Source organism: Apodemus sylvaticus, chromosome 2, assembly GCF_947179515.1.
Source record: "Apodemus sylvaticus chromosome 2, mApoSyl1.1, whole genome shotgun sequence".
Classification (NCBI taxonomy): Eukaryota; Metazoa; Chordata; class Mammalia; order Rodentia; family Muridae; genus Apodemus; species Apodemus sylvaticus.
This window is the reverse complement of record NC_067473.1, coordinates 54802549-54821314: the sequence shown is the minus strand read 5'-3', so window position 1 is coordinate 54821314 and position 18766 is coordinate 54802549. Positions and strand designations below refer to the sequence as shown.

Below are 18766 nucleotides of genomic sequence, written 5' to 3'. Positions count from 1 at the left end.
TGTCCTCCCTGGCCTTTGTTCCCCCATTCCATGTCCCCAGCTCTCTGGTGGTGACCACTAGATCTCCTCACTCAAGCATCTTGAAGTTTCCCTTATCACATATGGGCAGAATACTCCCCACTTGAAATTACTTCCTTTGCTTCTGTTAATTCCTTCAACACTGATACAAGTGCCCAGCCCCAGTCTTTATGAGTAAGCTGTTTTCTTTTTCAAGTATTTTTCCTCATGCTAATCACCCCTTTCAGATATGACTGTCTAACATTATGGTGTTATTTTACCCCAATCATATTATTCTATTTGCTTATTATTTATTATCTCTTTTAATTTCCCCTATTATTTTCCAGAAAAATACAGTGAGCCCTAAAGAACTACCTCATATTTTTTACCTATCCTTTCTTTCTACAGGACATTCTTTGACCCTCATCTTTCCTTTTCTTCCTGCCTGAAGTTATTCCTTCTCCTTTGGGTAGATCCTATCTTTCCCAGCAGGTGTCCATCTATTCATTTGAACACTAGACATGGAATTGTTTTACAGCTCAAAATAGTAGAATTATTTTCTCAATAGATGGCACTTGGCTCGTGTCCCCTACCCAAATCCCATCCCAATCCTCCCACTCCCATCCCCACCCCACCCACCCCACCCTACCCCACTACTCCCAACCCTCCCCTCCCCACCAACCCAAGTAAGCCCCATCCCTTATCCCAACCCACCCACCCACCCTTCCCCGCCGGATCCGTAGTAAAGAGCCTGGCCTAAATATTACTCCTGCAAGAATACTTTATTCAAGAGAATAATTCAGCCATTTCACTGTGTCTATTGCTGACTACCCTTTCCTGCTTTTCCTTCCCCATTCTGAGACTTGCAAGCAGTCCTGGGCACCCTGGATTGCCATCATTCTGACCCTGGGACTCCCATATCTCTTTATTCCCTGATGGTACCCAGCTTGTCTCCTGCTACCTTGTTCTCGGGTGTCCATCCTCCCTGGGTATGTCTTATGCCCTGTCTGTCTTCCATGTACTGCATCATCCTGCTGTCGCAATGTTTTTTCTTGCTCCATTTCTTGTCTTTCCATCCTCGCTGAGGTAAACTTTTGTGCTTCATTGCTGTGACTCTCATGTTGTTGTTAGTCACTCTATCATCTCTATGTCTGTAGTCTGTGGTCTTGTCTTTGATCTGCTTGCTTGTTCATGTTCTTCCCATCCCTGTATTACAGTCTCTACTACAGCCAGTCAGTGTCCCTGGTCTAGATAGTCAGTCGATCCTACTTTATACCTAACTCAAGGCTGCCTTTTTTTTTTTTCACCCTCTCACACCAGCTTATTCCTCTTCTTTCCTTTCAAAAAGAAGCACAGACCATTCATTACAGCTGACTTCCTGTTCTTTTCCTATCTAACTTGCACTTCTCCATAAAAGGATTCCCTAAGCTAAATGCAATCTTTGTCAGTTGTACTTGCCTATGAACAGTTATAAGATTATCTAGATCACCCATCTTCTTTCATATCTAGCCTGTACCTACCTCCACAATAGGGATGCGACTTTAAAGCCCTCTTCCACAAGCCCCAGTTTCCATTCTGATCTGCTCTCCATTCCAAAAAGGAAGCCATCTAATTGACCCTCCTTTGCACTTCTGTCTTCTCTATTTACTTTGTGCACTAAGTCTACAACCCTGCAGAGTTATGCGCCCTCTGCCCAATTTCACTACGTCTCCTGTCCCCTGCATAGCCTCTGTTGTACAACACACCTCTCTCTTTTCAGCCAATCATGAACAGTGGAAACACAGGTTCAGAGGTCAACTACGAAGTGGCTGTTCCGCATTGGTACCCAGCTGTGCCTCCACCAGTCTCACACATCCTATATCCACACTAATACTGGATTCTCTCCAGGAGTCCAGTCCCACATTTCTGAGGTGGCCTAACAGACTCTCTATGCAGGAGTCAATAAGGTGTACCTCACCTGGTTTCCTCTAATTAATTCAAGCCACTCTTGTCCCTTTGCTAAAACACCGTACAGTTCCATTCTATAAGTACCCAGGCCTTTGCTTCCATTTTTCTCTTCTGAAATCTGACATTAATACCATCATTCCTATAAATCTGTCCCCTGAGATCTGCCAATGTTCCCATTAGGAAACTCTGCAATCTACTTTTCTGTTTTGTTTTTTTATTTTTGCCCCCTGACTGTTGCTGAAACTACCACAAACCCACAAAGTTCTCTTCTAAGATGCACCCTCTTCTGTTTCCCACCAGCTACACTGACCCAGCTTGACTCTCCCTTGACACATTGCCATGCCATCACCCCCAGCGTGCCTCCTCTTACCCTGAATCTGAATGTAACCCTTGCACAGCCATCTCCTGTGTTTTCACACATTGTGCTTCCTAGGGAAGCTCCAGTTCCTCTCCATATCCAGTTCTAGCTCCCAGTGGCCCCATGGACCCAGGAATTTTCCCCTTTATGTCTACTGGATTCCTAACTTCCCCTTAACTGTTGCAATTATTGCCACCCTGTTCCCAACCAGCTCCACTGAGTCCTTCTATCACATGAATTCATCCCAGACCATGCTAGCTATGCTATTTTGATGACAATCTTCTCTGCTAAAGATGTTCCCTGAACCTTACTCACTCCCAACAAATGAAAATATATTCAGTACTTTTTTCATTAGACAGACTTCACCAAACCCACACATTCTACCCAGCCTCTCAGGCATACCACCCTATGCCTACAAAATGCGTGTTGTTTCTGACTCCCAACAACCATGGCTCCCCTCCCTCTTTTAGATGTCCCTTTTACATCTTTATGAGACAGAGTCTTGCTATGTATGGCAGACTAACCTTCAGCATGACATTCTATACCCTTAGCCTCCTGAGATTGGAGGTTTTGGGCATGTGCCACCATACCCAACCTTCTACATTTATTCTTTCAGATCCTTCTGAAAGCACTCTTAAGGACCTGCCCAGGATTCTACTACCTTATTCCAACCCTAATGTTTTTGTCTTCTTCCATCACCCCAAAGAAACACCTGACTTGGTACTCTAGTCCCTGAATCCCTCTCCGGCCTCAGCAATCATCTCCCACCATGAGCTCCTATGCACTGCAAACTCCATTATCCTCTGCTTCTGTCTCCCCATGGACAACCAGTCACATTTGGAACCCACCTTTGTCAGTACAGGAAGCACAGTGGGCAGTGCTCTCCCTGCCCCTGACAGGAAACCCTCTCACAGCTCTCACCCTTCCTCACACCCTCCTGCACTGCATCCAGTTGCTCACTGTCTTCCTCCTGCCTGACAGGACCTTTCCTCCCAAGTCTGACAGTCATGACTCTGACATCTCCTCCATCTGCTCACCCTTCCTTCTCTGTAGCCTTCTCCATCCCCCTTCCCCCAGTGATTCTCACCCGGGGTGCATGGCCCCCCAGTAGCCTATCAGAACCATCTTCTGAGTAGGGTTGTTGTTAATGTCTGTGAGCAGGTCGCTGCTACTCCCCTCTGATGTTCTGATAGGCCACCCGGGGGCCGTGCCCGCCCCCCCCTCGGGTGGAACCCCCCACCCCCCACCCCCGATTAAGAATCACTGCTGTGGATGGCCCCCTGTCCTCCCTGGCCTTTGTTCCCCCATTCCATGTCCCCAGCTCTCTGGTGGTGACCACTAGATCTCCTCACTCAAGCATCTCAGTGTTTCCCTCTGTCAGACTGACCCAACACTCAGTAGTTGGAAACACCTCCTTTCCCTCTCTGTTCACTCTTTCATGGACACAATGTGCCCTGAGCCTGGTTTGTATGAGAGAGCATTTCAAACAAACTTATTCCTCCCCATTCTTCATAACTCCCATCAAATATGAATTTCGGGCATTCTGGCAATAGATTTTACTTTAACCTTGTTCTTAGGTTTCTGTATTATCCCCTCACTACTTCTGATTCTTCCCTCTTCTTTACAACCTCACAGAAGAACATCACTATTGCCATGTCTGTTCTATTGCTACAGGTCAGTGGGCTACCATTGCTGTCCTTCCCACCCCTCCTTACTGTACTTAATCTCTGTCTTTTAGTAAACTCAGCTTAATCACCAACCTGTACTTACCCACCTCTGTACTCAGGGTGGAAACTTCTATGGGCTAAGCTCAGTACTTGAATCCTGGGTTGTGTCTCTTCAACCTACCCCTTTCATCTCCCCATGCTCAGTCCCACTATTCTCAATCCCCCACTTCTATCCAATCAAACAAATCTGAAAATAAACCTAACCATATCCACCCACATTTATCCACCAGCCACCCTTGCATAACCAGTCTGTAACAGAGAGCCTGGCCAAAATTTGCAGGATCCAAGCACATCCAGTACATTAAGAACACATTTTTATTTTCCTCTTCCTCTACACCATGCCCAGCCCTGAAGTCTGGCGGGGTCCCCCAAGGGCCTTCTTTCCCACTCTGGCACCTCCCTCTTCTTTCATCCTAGCCTGTTGTCACTTAGCCCATCTCCCTTCCACCCTACCCTTGCTGTCTGTTCCCTGCATGCCTTTTTCTCATTTGACTTCCATAGTGACTGCCATACTGTGACTGCATTATTGTCTTGTAGTCACATTTTATTTGCATTCTTTCTATTCCCTGTTCCTCCATTGCCACCTGCATTACAAAGTTCATTCTCCCATTGCGCTGAGCCTTGTACTTCCCTCAGCTGCCCAGTGTCTGCCACTCCTTCCCCTCCCCTGCCCTGTTCTCCATAACAGTCTAATCTGGGCCCCTCTCAGCCTCTTTCCATCCTCTCCCTTGTCTTCTCAACCAATGGCTGTCACTCATCTGGATATTCCAGCGATTCTGACTTCAGATGACACTTAGGCTGCCTTTGCTTCTTATTGCAATGATCCTAGTTGACAGAAGAGGGTGTTTCTCTTTCCATTATAGTCACCGAGTTCCTCAGTCTATAGCAGTCTGCTCACTTTCAAGCTTCCTTGCAAGCATCCCTTCCTCTGTTGTTTCTTATGCACCAGGATCTTTTTCCAAAGAGTGGGAACACACCACTGTGAGTGGGAGATGTCTTCCCACTGTCAATCCTGTAGTCCAGGTCACTCTTGCTTCCTTTTTCTCCTTTGGGCCCACTACATTATAAGATTGACACTCAGTTTTGAAATCTTTCTATTCATACATGTACCAATCTTCATCCTTTCTCTCTTCATCTTTTATCCTTTAACAAGAAAGTAAAACAACAAAAACCTAGCCCCTGAACTCCTAAGCCTCAAGCCCCTAGAGCCTTGCTGTACCCTGCAAAAATATTGTTACCTACTTTCTTTACCTTCTCAAACTAAACCTACAAACCCAATGAGTTTAGAAGATACTCCTACATCTTGGGTCCACTAATCACCTCTTCCCTGCGTCTGTCTGTCCCACAGCATACCCTTCAGCCAGTCTTGAACAGCAGAAGCACAGATTTAGTGGTCACTGCGAAATGGCTGTCTCGCATTGGTGCCAGCTGTGCCTCACCATTCACATGTGTCCTGTACCTATCCACTTGCTCCATTCTTTCTACTTGAGTCCAGTCCCATGTCCCTGAGGTTGCCAGAGCAATCTTTTCAGGAACTGTCATAAAGTACATGACACTTGGTTTCTTCTAAATTACCCAAGTCATGTTGGCCCCTTTGCTTTACTTTATCCTAAGAGCCCTATTCTTGAAACACTTGGAGCTTATCTCTCTCCTTTTCTCTCCTCTCCTCTCCTCTCCTCTCTTCTCCTCTCCTCTCCTCTCCTCTCTCTTCTCCTCTCCTCTGCTCTTCTCTCCTAAGGCTTGACACTGGTATTCCCTTCCTACCAGCTTGCCCCCTGAGACCTCCCAGTGTCTCCATTTGGAGAGATTACATCCAGACTTCCCCTTTGGTACAGTGGTCCATTTCTTTTTGTCCAAACCACCACACAAGATTATTACATTTTCTCCTGAACTGACCACTCTTGTCCTACCAATCCCTCTGATGCACTTTGACTCCTCCTTGCCACTTTCCCATAGCAGCCCAACCTCAGCCTCCCTTTCTGCCCTAAACATGAATTTAAATTTTGCATGGTGTTCCCCTATGCTTCCCCCTGTTGTTGCTTTCCAGAGACCCTCCAATTCCCCATCACCATCCAGTCCTTACTTCTGCCATGGACTCAGAACTTGTTATCTTGCTATCTGCTCAGTTGTTGACCTGTGCTCACCCACTCCTCCACTGTTATCTCTAGTGAGCAGTGCTGAGTACATCTGCTGTCCACATTCACACTTAATCTTTGTTTATACTAAAGTCAGTAAAGTTTGCATTACATGCCTGGGACCTTGTTCCCTCACCCTGTCCTCACTTATGCACATGAGTGCAGATAAATTCTGTGACCACTCTGTCTTCATTCTCCTTAGGGCTCATCTGCTTCTTCACTGCCCAGCTCCATCTCCTTCTGCCCATGCTCTTTGCCTTCCCTGAGCTTCCTTTGTACTTTGCCGGCATTAAGTCCAAGTTTCTGCATGTTCCCCATCATCCTCCCCCAGCTCCAGTGTTCTTTGCCATGTCTCCCAGTGCTCTCCTTTCTTCCCTTCCCTCTGAGCTGTTTCATGTTATTCTTTCTCACTCTTGCAGATGGAGCATTTTCTCTGCCACAGTGCCCTTGCATTGAAAACCTCTAACTTCTTCTGGGCCCTGGGTGACCATTTCTTGTGCTTTTCTCTCTAGTGTGTAATAAAGAACTATCTTACCACTGTGCTGAGCTGCTGTCTGTGACCCCTCTAGCAGACCAGTTCCTGAGTCCTTCCCTCCTGAGCTACCTGCTCTCAATGCCCAGTGCTTCACTGGAGTCCCTAAGCTGGAGTCATACTGTACCATTGTACTCCCATGCCTAGGCACTCAGAGTTTGCCTCTTCATGGCCTAAACTATGGGATCCTCCCGGCATCCCAGCTCCATAGCACGAGGTGGCATATACACTGCCTTTCACATTCTTCTAAAAACATGCACAGGAGAAATGAGTCTTTCACTCTCTGCATTCCTGTGCATGCATGTTTTTGTCTTCTGCCCCCATTGTTGTTCCCACACAGAATACCCCATTTCCTTCACAAAGGTACCCACTTTACTCTGATCTGGGCTGACAGTTCTCTTCCTGGGCACTCTAGTCCCTCAATCCTTTCCCTCCTCTTTTAGTACTCATCTCCTTCCCTGAGTTCTCCTACCTGCCTCCTATGGACAACAGTCACCTCCATCACCTCTATGCAGCATCCCTCTCTGCCAGCCTCACCCCCCACCTCAGTCCTCAGCAGGAAGCACAGTGGGCAGTGCTCTCCCTGCCCCTGACAGGAAACCCTCTCACAGCTCTCACCCTTCCTCACACCCTCCTGCACTGCATCCAGTTGCTCACTGTCTTCCTCCTGCCTGACAGGACCTTTCCTCCCAAGTCTGACAGTCATGACTCTGACACCTCCTCCATCTGCTCACCCTTCCTTCTCTGTAGCCTTCTCCATCCCCCTTCCCCCAGTGATTCTCACCCGGGGTGCATGGCCCCCCAGTAGCCTATCAGAACCATCTTCTGAGTAGGGTTGTTGTTAATGTCTGTGAGCAGGTTGCTGCTGCTCCCCTCTGATGTTCTGATAGGCCACCCGGGGGCCGTGCCCGCCCCCCCCTCGGGTGGAACCCCCCACCCCCCCACCCCCGGTTAAGAATCACTGCTGTGGATGGCCCCCTGTCCTCCCTGGCCTTTGTTTCCCCATTCCTCACTCGAGCATCTCAGGGCTTCTCCTTTTCATTTAGACCTGCATTCTCTTCTTCCAGCCACCTCCTCCCTGTTTACCCTTCACACACATGGCACACTGCAACCCCAGTCTTCACAAGCATTGTTCTCTTGAAGGCCATATCCCTATCCAGTTTACTCTCCCTCCTTCATGTCAGCACCTTTGATTCCACTCTGGTCCTCTCAGGACCTTTTTCTAGTTTCCTAAAACCTCCTGTCCTCTTTGTATGCAGTGCAGAGACACAAGGAGCCCTTTCAGAGCCTACTACAGTTTTTATGTAAATCTTGTTTCCTGTAAAAATAGTCCCTTGCTTTTGCCCTCCTTCCTACTATACTTCAGACTTCTCTAGTTCCTTCTTTTCATAGGATTAGTAAACTTCAACTTGTATTTATCATCCTTAACACTCAAAATAGAATCTTCTATAAGTTCAGTTCCAGAAAATTATCTCTTGGCCTATGTCCTCAATCCTATCCCCACCTCCAACATTATTATTCCCAAGGGAAGGCCAGCCCAATCTGCCTTCACTGAGTGCCTATCCCAAACCCCACCTTAAATCCAAAACCCTTTCCTACTAGATCTGAAGCACCTGGCCCTAAATCTGTACCCTTAACAAGGGTGTCCACATTTTTAACATTTTTTCTCTCTTTTCTATTCTATCTCTCTCCTCCCCCCTCTCTCCTTCTCTGTCTCTGTCTCTCTCTCTCTGTGTCTGTCTCCCTCCTTGCATCTCTTTGTCTCTCTCTGTCTGTGTCTCTTTCTTCATCTCTCTCTCTCCCTTCCCCTCCCTTCCCCTCCCTGCCCCATTCTAGTACCTCATTTCCATCTATCTTCCATAGCTGATCTCTTTTTTTCCTTTTCAAAACTCTTCCTTCATATGTCCTTGCTGGCCTCTTGTCTTTGCAAGCCCAGCATCGGCTCCCTGCCTCCTATCTAGAGCACAGTCCTCTAACCTGTTTCTTTGTATTCACACCTTGTTTCTTCATGGGGTCAACTCACTGTTCAGCTAATCTCTCTGCTAGCCACTTTCCCTTCAGGAATGTTCACTACCAGTTTTTCCATTAATTCTCTTCTTTTTCTCATCTGCCTTTGCCTATTTCTTCCCAACTAATAGTTCAGCCTCTTCCCATCACCTGAAACAAGTTCCTGCAAAACATTTTCTCCTCTCTTTCCTTCCTTTCCATTTCCCCCTAAAAGAATCCAATTGATTGTGGGATGTCCAGTTTGGCTGTTTCTCCTTTCAACCTTGGCATAAAACCTTTGCACTCATTTTCAGAGTTCCTGTTTAAGCGCTGCTTCCCATCCTATTGATTCCCGAATTCTCTTCACCTTTGGATCAGCTGATCCAGAAGAGAAACACACACACAGCCCAAACTCTTAGAGCCTGTTTTGTTTTGTTTTGTTTTGTTTTCCGTACTCTGACATTTGTCTAGCCTTCTTTACCCCAATACTAAATCCATAATGCCCAATGGATCCTAGTGTCAATCTCCCACCCCACCTTGCCTTCTCTGTCTGCCAGTACAGAGTTCTAGCCACCTTGGAAAGGGGAAGAAAGGATCTGGTTAGCCCTGCAAAGTGTCTTCTCAGCACTGACCAGTAGATGCTTCTTCCCCATTTTCAAGCCCTTTACCCACATTCTGGACTTGGTGTGCATAGGTTCATCTCTGCATTCCTAAGAAGATTACCTGCCAGTCCTGTCCTTGCAACTTGCAGTTTGTACAAACAGTGCTCCATTTTCTGAATCTAACAGAAGTCACTGTGACCCTTTGTGCCATATTCCCTAAAGTATGCTACTTTGCAAATACTTGGGCATTAGATTTTCTTCACTGCTATGCTCCTGTGGTTTAACACTGACACTGGCTTGTCTCCTCATATCTGCAAATACTTCCCTGTGGAAACTTGGGATTCCTTCTTCCTTCTCCTAACCAGCTTATGTACAAGACTGACACTCTACAAATTTGTAACTTACTGCCCCTCATGTGTCTTCCAAGTATCTTTTCTATCAGTCTTCTACCTAACAAACACTCCGCCTGCTGCCTTTTTATGGCAGCCCATGACAGTGTTCTTCCTAGTTGGGTATAAACTAACCCTTGCCTCACCGTCCTCTGCATTTTCTCCCTTGTATTTTGCCTGAAAGATTGTACTTGTTCTTTAGCATTTATGCCTTCTCTGTCACGTCCCAGTACCTCTAGTCTGGCCTCTTTCTCTTCTTGTCTGCTCCCTTCCTAAAATTCTCAGTGCCGCCATGTCACAGCCTCTTCATCTTGATCCACTTCCTCTCTGATCTCACCCCTAATCATCATAGCTTCTTAGTTTTATTACTGCATTAAACACAGTTGTTTCCTCCCTGTGGGGTTTCCCCTCAAAGCAGTTACCATCTCAGCATGTCTCTCATTAACATGGTAGTCCTGGAGTTATCTAGGTGCCTCCCCGGCTGTGCTCCCAGCCCTGGCTCATCTGTCTCACTCTGCTCTCCTCCTCTTCTTTGGTGTAGTGTGGCACCTTTCAATGAGCTCTCTGCTCTGCTCTCTTAGCTGTTTGCCCCTTCTATTACTTTTTCTGTTTTTCACACAGTGGCCCTGCTCTTCTCCCATGCTATCATGTTTTTCCAAACTTCTCATCTCATCTCCCCTTCTCCTGGGCCCAGATGATCCCTACTCTTGCTGTACTTTCTTCTGCCTTAAGACACACCTTCAATGGCTGAAACTCTTTTTGGATGCCCTCTGTGATGCTCTGGTGTATTCTGCAGACCTCTAACCCTGCACCCCAGTTTGGCCTGTCCTCCATACTCACTGCTTCACCAGATTTTCTAAGCAAAGATCCTCTGTATCTAACTGGTTGTACCAAGTCTATACCCTCTACCCAGCAGTCCCCATAGCCCAGGCTTATGATTTCCTTCTAGAGCTCCATAGCCATGGCTCCCTGCAACCTGTTTATTTACTTTCACACCCTTTGATTCTCACCCTGATAAAGGTCTCAGGGAACATCTGCTCTCTGTTCCTGTCACTGTGTCATTTTCTATTCTGTTCCGTATAGTCCACCCCATCCTGACAGCAATGCCTATCCTTACCCTACCCTAATGATAAACTGACAGCTTTCTTCCTGGCACTTCAGAACCTAAGAACAACTACTTTTCCTGCTCTTGAATCTCTTCCTCCTCATTACCATTCTCCTCTTTCCCTGCCTCCCGTGGACAACAGTCACACCTCCATCACCTCTATGCAGCATCCATCTCTGCCAGCCTCCCCTCCCCTCCCCACCTCAGTCCTCAGTGCTCTCCCTGCCCCTGACAGGAAACCCTCTCACAGCTCTCACCCTTCCTCACACCTTCCTCCTGCACTGCATCCAGTTGCTCACTGTCTTCCTCCTGCCTGACAGGACCTTTCCTCCCAAGTCTGACAGTCATGACTCTGACACCTCCTCCATCTGCTCACCCTTCCTTCTCTGTAGCCTTCTCCATCCCCCTTCCCCCAGTGATTCTCACCCGGGGTGCATGGCCCCCCAGTAGCCTATCAGAACCATCTTCTGAGTAGGGTTGTTGTTAATGTCTGTGAGCAGGTTGCTGCTGCTCCCCTCTGATGTTCTGATAGGCCACCCGGGGGCCGTGCCCGCCCCCCCCCCTCGGGTGGAACCCCCCACCCCCCCACCCCCGGTTAAGAATCACTGCTGTGGATGGCCCCCTGTCCTCCCTGGCCTTTGTTCCCCCATTCCATATCCCCAGCTCTCTGGTGGTGACCACTAGATCTCCTCACTCAAGCATCTCAGTGTTTCCCCTTCTTGTGTAGACCCTGACACTCCCAACGTCTTCCTTTCCCTGTCCACTCCTTCACATACAACATGCTCCCACAGTCTACACTGTATGATTGATAGATTATATCATTTATATCATTTCCACTTTTTTTAATTGTTAGAATTTTAGAAGACCAATCTGTTTTTTCTTTATGTTTAAATTTATGTTCTTTTCTACACAACCTGGTCTACTGTGCCATTGTATGTTTCCTATTCAACACTGGGATTTTTCTAACTGAGAGAAACGTGAAAATCTCAACCAAGCAGTTTTTCCTCATTTCCTTCTTCTCCTTCCCCAAGCCCCAACTTTTTCCTTCCACTCAGTATTTTACTGCTTGATACTCAGGCCTTCCCATAAGATCTAGGTTGCAAAGCGACCTTTTCATGGGCTTGTATATAAAAGGTGTAACCCTTTTCTTAGCATCTTGATGTCTTTCCTTCTCACACAGCTCTCTCTGTTCTGTTGTCAGTCACATACTATACCACAGGTCCCTAGATCCTGCGTGCAGGGGTGCTTCAGTTCCCAACCCTCCTCTTTATCCCCAAGGGTACATCACATAATGTGGTCACTTTAGTACTCTCAATCCATAGACATCTCTTCTCGCTTTGTTCTCTCTTTTCTCTCCCTTACCTTGCAAGGATATTTCATCTCAACTATTGGTTTTCTTAGGGCTCACTTTAGTCCCATTGTACCCTACTTGGGCTTACCCATTCTGTCTTTTCTTCATTGATACTTTACACTCTCCCTCCCTCCCTCCGGCCTCTTTCCACCACTGCTTTCTAACATCTTTCTGAGGTCAGTGAGCACGCTGACTAGGCATTCTTCACATCTGTGTTCTTTCCCTGTCTCAGTCCTGTTTCTCTGCTCATTTCTTAAGTTCTCCTTCATTTACCCTTAGACTTAACTATGCTGCATTGCCCTTTCCGTCTTCATAGCTGAGGGCATGGGTGTCCTCCCACTGCCCTCCTTCCCACTTCAGTCTTTGGCATCACTCTAGTCCCCACATCCTCTTCTTAGCTTACATCCTTGCTTTACTAGCCTCATTTTGTTGTCGTTTGTTTCTAACCCCCCAGGCTGACCTCAAACTCAGCCATCTACCTCCCTTGGCCATTAGTCAGTAGCCAGCAGGTACATGCGCGCATACACACACACACACACACACACACAGAGAGTAATTCTAAACTTTCCTGTCAGCTGACCTATCTTTGTACATAGTCTTTCCTGAACATTACCATCCAATGTCCTCTTTTCAGTCACCAGTTGGTCTTCTTCTCTTTTTTCCTTTAAGAACTGCCTCCCTATACCACCTTCTTCTTCCTTTGTACATACCAGCAATTCACCCCATACTAGTAAATACAGTACATTCAGAGTTGTCTAATAATTTTAAATGAAATTTTCAGTAGGAAACATTTTTTAGGTGGTACAAAATGATCCCATACTATAGCATAGAAGTGATGGTTTTAACATAAATAAAAAGTTGTCATATATTACATATTAACTACATATAATATAAATAAATATTTTGGAAATGTTTACTTACCAACTGATGGGTTTCTTATCTTGCCCATATTATTGGAAAGATGACAGGAATATTTCACAGCATTTTTTTTTAAGGTCCTTGGTCAAGAAAGTGAGCCTACTGATAAAGTACTATGCCATAACAAAACAAAACTACGTCCCCCAAGCAGGCATGTGTACAAGGGAATCATCATTAGCACACTCAGTGATGCCAGGCTTCGTAAGCATGTGATGATGGCGGTGATGGCGGTGGTGGTGGTGGTTATGTGTGTGTGTGTGTGTGTGTGTGAGAGAGAGAGAGAGAGAGAGAGAGAGAGAGAGAACTTTACATGCTAACTGCTCTTAGACTGTGTACTGTAAAATTAGTGATACTTTGATTCCTCTTTCTGTCCTGACACTCTGTACCTTAGAATTCTAAACCAACCTCAATTCATGTCTTTTATTTCCACTCAAGTAACACACACACACACACACACACACACACACACACACACCTGATATTTGTTTTTCTGATTGCTTCTCACTTCTCTCTTTGTTGGTTCTTCAAGATTCTCTAACAACACCCCAGCCAATGCAGCCTCAAACTTAAGTGCCTTTTTCTACCACACTTTAAACATTCTGTATACCTCATTCAACCTGCTGGGATTTCCTGAATTTCTGATTCAGGTCTGTGACCAGGGGAGAAGTTACAGAAACACTGTCCATGCCTTTCCCTCTGTCAAGGCCTTTAGTTAAATAGTTCACACCCAGCATAAAGAGCAAGTGTACCCAAACTCTCCTGCCTGTTGTTTCCCATGCACTCAGCATTACAATCTGAGAGTTTAGTTCTAGAAATCTCTATGGTGTTATGGTCTCTCTCATTACTATGTTATTTCAGAATCTTTCTCTAGGTCACACAGTTCCTCCTGGACTATAATCTCTCTTCTTATATTGTCTTTTTCACCACGTAAGGGGATTCTCCTTCCAGCCAGTACCTGCTTTGATTTTCATCTATTGTTTTCCCATCCCCAACACACACACACACACACACACACACACACACAGAGTCACACAATCTTTTCTTAAAATAGTATCAACCCCTTATGCAGAAACCACCTGTGTTTGGCCGGTTTCTGCCGCCTCTTGAACAGGACCTTCTAGCCAGATTCTCTCTCTAGTATATCTCCACTCTTCAAAGACAAAAACAAAACCCTTCGTACAACAGAGTAGCCTCAGTGCAGCACCCCACATGGCACAGTCTATGTTCCCATATCTTAATTATATGCATTTCTCACCCCATTTCTCCTTGGAAATGAAAGTGAAGTTTTACTTTTGAGTTGGGTTCCCATCATAATTTTTGACTTTTCTCCCAGTATTATTTATCTATTCTATGGAGAAACTACTCAGATTTCCTAGTGTCATTTTATCCAGGTTCATCCTAGTCCAGCTCTTCTTGATTCCTTGAATTAAAACTCCCACCAAAGCTTCCCCTAACTCAATGCCTATTCTTCTCCCACTGCAAATGCCATTTTTTAAGTCTGGCTTTAAGATCCATCATGTAGCCTGAGACCCACAGTCTTTCAGTCCTACAGATTCCATCCTGGGAACACCTTTACCTATCTGCCAGTGTCAGGCTCCTTCACACAGTGCTCCCAGAGAGGCTCCCAGTCTTTCTCCTCCATAACCTTCTTATCAGTACTGGCCAGCATTTAGATGCTCCCATCTTTCCTGGCTGCTCTGCCATCCTTTTCCTATATGACCCTAGACACTGACACTTGTGCTCACCACGTAATTGCCTTTGCCCATGGTGGCTATCTTTATGCCATTATGAGTTCAGCAGTCTTCTCTTCCATCTCCTTTCCCCCACTTTTCAGTCTAGGATCTTCAGAAGGTCCTTGCAGTTGGCCGTGGTTCATACCTGTCCCATTCATGTACTACTTGACCCTTAAGTCTTGGTCATGTTGGTTGTCAGATGCCAGTCAAGGAAAGGTTACCAGACACCACCCTCCATACGGTGTTTCTTAGCCACATTCTGTCTTTGGTTGTAATCTAGCATCACACACATTTCTCTACTGCAAGTCAACTCTGTCCCTTTTTCCCCAGCATTCCTCGCCTGGCCTCAATAATGTGCTTCCCTACACACCCTCTGACTCACTATCTTCCACCCCCAATGCTACCTTTTTCCTTCTTCAGATTCCAACCTGTCTTGTCTGCAATACTTTCATACAAGGCTGCATAGGGCTTGTATCACTCACTGCCAACCTGGCTCCACAGAGCATGTCAGCAGTGTCAGTGCCACACCATGCAAGTCTGCAGTATCTTCACCACCGACTGCTGCCCACTTCCACCCCACTGTAGTCATCATGGATGCACAATTCTTCAAATGTGTCTACTTCCTCATACTCTTCACACACTCTCCATGGTATAGCAGTAACCTAGTCTCAGGACAAGCTACCTGCTCCACTATATACCTCCCTAAAGTTGTCAGCTGTCACTTTTTATCAGCAATCTGGGTCTTCATCCTTATAAACTTTCCCTTCCTTAACAACCAGATCCTACAATTTCCCTCCAACGCTTCCTGTTCAGTTCTTCACCACGTTCTCTGTGCCCAAATGTGGCCAATTAAATGTACACTGGGCTCCACCGGGGCTTATCATTTGAGCCCTCTGTTCTACACTGTCTCTGCTTGTTGGCCTTCTGCATGGGTTTCCTTCCCTTTGCTTCCAGTCTATCTTTTCATTTTCATTCCCTCCAGATTTGGGACCCAAGAATACAGTGTCAACCTTCATTTAATACCTGTCATTCCCTAGTACTGGCTCTTTTATATCTGAAGTTAACTTTAATGTTGATATTCTGTGCATCCCTTCTGTTCTGTGTGCAGCATTTCCATGAATTCAGTGCTACTAGGTAAACAACCCTTTTTTTTATGTCCACTGCTTAACACACTTTTCATGCTCCTTAATTTCCTGTGTCCTGTATTGTACCTGTTTTCAGCTCAGTCTAGACCCATGTGGATCATTGTGGGCAGCCTGTTTCCTTTAACCCTGTCTTGGCATACCCTTTGGAGATATGTATCCCTTTTGCCATGGTCTTCTCCCCGGTGGTCCCCTTCCCCACCTTCCCACCCAGCTGCACACCCTTCTCCCTATTCAGCTTCAGCAATTATCTTCCCAACTCTGTATTCTTGTCATAAAATTTCCTTAGCACTTGGCCCTCATTTTTAGCAAGTCCTAATAAAATATTTTTTTAAGCCTCTTTAACAGAGGTCTGCAGGTTTTGTTTCCTTTGTTCCTTTTGAGTTTTGCCTTTGCTGTTTCATGAAGCTGTAATATTTATGATAGTAAAGTTCTGCTCTTGCCCTGAGGGCCCTGCTGACTTCCTCTCAGTTCTCCCAGGGTCTGCCTTTTCTCTAGCTAAACTGAGGCATTACTACCATGGCTTGTACTGTAGCCCTTGGCAGATTCCCTGCAAGTCCTCATTGTGTCAACCAGATCAGTTCATGAAAACTGCCACAAAGGTTCCTTGTACACATTCCTTCTCAATCCTTTCCTATCTGTCACATCCACCGTACTGTTAAATGGCCTCTTTCTTGTCTTCTACGTAAAATCCAACCAGTTTGCCCCCATCTGTGATATAGCTATCCACCATTCATTTTGTCTCTAATTTACCCCCAGGCTCCTAATCCTGCAACTTTATATAGCACTCTATTAAAATTTATATTGAAGGATTTATGGCATTGAATTGTAGTGTCATCAATAGATTATTCATAAATATCAATTATATAAGGGAGAAAGGGAAGGAGAGAGGGATGGGTGGATGCATTATGGAGAGATGGAATGAATGTTTACAGACTGAACAGGTACCTCTTAGTGCCCATATGTTTACATTTGAGTCTCCTTTCTTCTCTTGCTTATCCCCCACAGTAGTTTCCTAATGTTTTAATTTCTAGTAGTATGTGCATATGATCCCTTTCCAGATCTAGCCCATAGACACCTTTCCTCCATCCATGCTGGCCAAATTCTCTCCTTCAAACTATTTGGAAAATCCTCTCATCAAAATTTTATAAAATTGTGTCAATTTTGTATTACTCATTTATTTCTGTCAGTCATCTGACACATACAGTGGCTATGGGTTTTTTCATTGTGAAACAGATGTTATCAATAGTAAAACCTCATTTTGACCTACTCACTGCACATTGAAGGTTGATCTAGAGCAGTTTATTCTGGTGTTCTGTGGATCCACTCAGTCCACAATCTAAAGACAGCACTGAGACCATGTACTTGGTCAGTGGTCACCTGATGAGCAGCCGCTCTGCTGTTAATAGTGTTTGCTTTGTTGTGTATTAGAGCAGTGAGTGGTTTGAAATTTTTCAAAATAGACTCTTTGACCAGCATGACAAAAAGTCCCACCAAAATCTCTCCCCCTCCTTTTTCCACATCAGCACAAACAGTGTCTTCAGGTCATCTCTTCTGTGCACTGTTCTAGTCCACAGGACAGAAATATTTTCAAATCATGCTTTGTTAAACTGACTTTTTGATCAGCTTGCAAACTGCTTCAAGAACTACTACCTTAAACCAGAGCATGCACGTATATGTTAAGACTTGAGAATGTGGGGCAGTGCTGAGCACAGGTGATGGTGGAAGTGTGCTCACTCTGCCCACTCATGTGGGTTTGCCTGCTCCTCCCTCCAGTTGCAGGCACCTTTAGCTGTACCATGAAGTTCACAGTCCGGGATTGTGACCCTAATACTGGAGTTCCAGATGAAGATGGATATGATGATGAATATGTGGTGAGTCTTCCCTGCCAAGATCTTTGCAACAATAAATGACTTCTTGTCACAAGAGTATTTTTCTCTAAACAGCTGACAAAACTCATGGGACCTAGTCTAGCCCTCTTTGTAATGGAACTGTCATGCCAGAATTTAAATGGAGCACTTTGTAACTCTAGCAAAGAAATTCACTATTTCCCCCTTTTAATGGGAATAACTAAGAGATAATTACATCATTTTTAATGTGATTGAGTTTACTTATAATATAGGTTTTGGTTTTTGCTTCAGCAAACTTTCATTTGGTTGGCTTTAATATTGGCAAGTCCTGGACTGAAAAGCTTTGACAGAAAGGAGGGGTGGAGTGTCAAGTTTAGAAGGTACTATATGCCCTCAACTCAGAGCTCTAAGTGTGGCCACTTGACTACTGTGCACCTCAGGGCCATTGGCCTCAGCCTACACTAGCTCTTGCCAGATTGTTCTTGTTCCTCTACCAGGACCTATAGACTGCATCGGGCTCACCCAGACCACATTAGTGAGGAAGACCTTCCCTCAGGCCCTTCGATGCCTCAGGACATAATGTCATCAGTCTCTTCTTTGTTGTAGATGCAAGGAACTTTTACTTATTGACCCCTGCTTGTTGCCCACTAGCTAGAAGATCTTGAAGTAACTGTGTCTGACCATATCCAGAAGATCCTAAAGCCTAACTTTGCTGCTGCATGGGAAGAGGTGGGAGATGCCTTTGAGAAAGAAGAAACCTTTGCCCTGAGCTCTACAAAAACCCTTGAAGGTGAGAAGGAAGAGCTTTGCTACAGTGGGCTGCCTGGGGTCAGTATAAAACCCAGGAGGCATGCATGTAGTTCTCAGAGAACTCCTCTCTGCTCTAAACCAGGGGCCTGTCTTCATCATCTGAGCAAATCAGCCATTGTCTAGGCTAGGAGCCTCCCTCTAGTTTACAGCTCTGTACACCTGCAGCTCTTAGGACATGGTGGGG

At 45.6% G+C, this 18766-nt stretch overlaps 1 protein-coding gene and 1 long non-coding RNA gene across 3 annotated transcripts in view; one reads left to right on the top strand and one right to left on the bottom strand.

The window, feature by feature from the left end:
• Positions 1 to 18766, top strand: part of Copg2 (COPI coat complex subunit gamma 2) — a 125355-nt gene that overhangs the window by 105452 nt on the left and 1137 nt on the right. For both annotated transcript variants that reach the window (XM_052173391.1, XM_052173392.1), the window contains exons 21-22: positions 17699 to 17796; positions 18424 to 18562. In XM_052173391.1, coding sequence (XP_052029351.1) covers positions 17699 to 17796; positions 18424 to 18562 — 237 coding nt within the window. The remainder of the gene's footprint in view (positions 1 to 17698; positions 17797 to 18423; positions 18563 to 18766) is intronic.
• On the bottom strand, positions 1261 to 11332 carry LOC127678440 (uncharacterized). Its single transcript, XR_007976559.1, has 2 exons — positions 11036 to 11332; positions 1261 to 3286 (listed from the first exon to the last, which is right to left on the bottom strand). It is a non-coding gene; the product is annotated as an uncharacterized LOC127678440 (long non-coding RNA).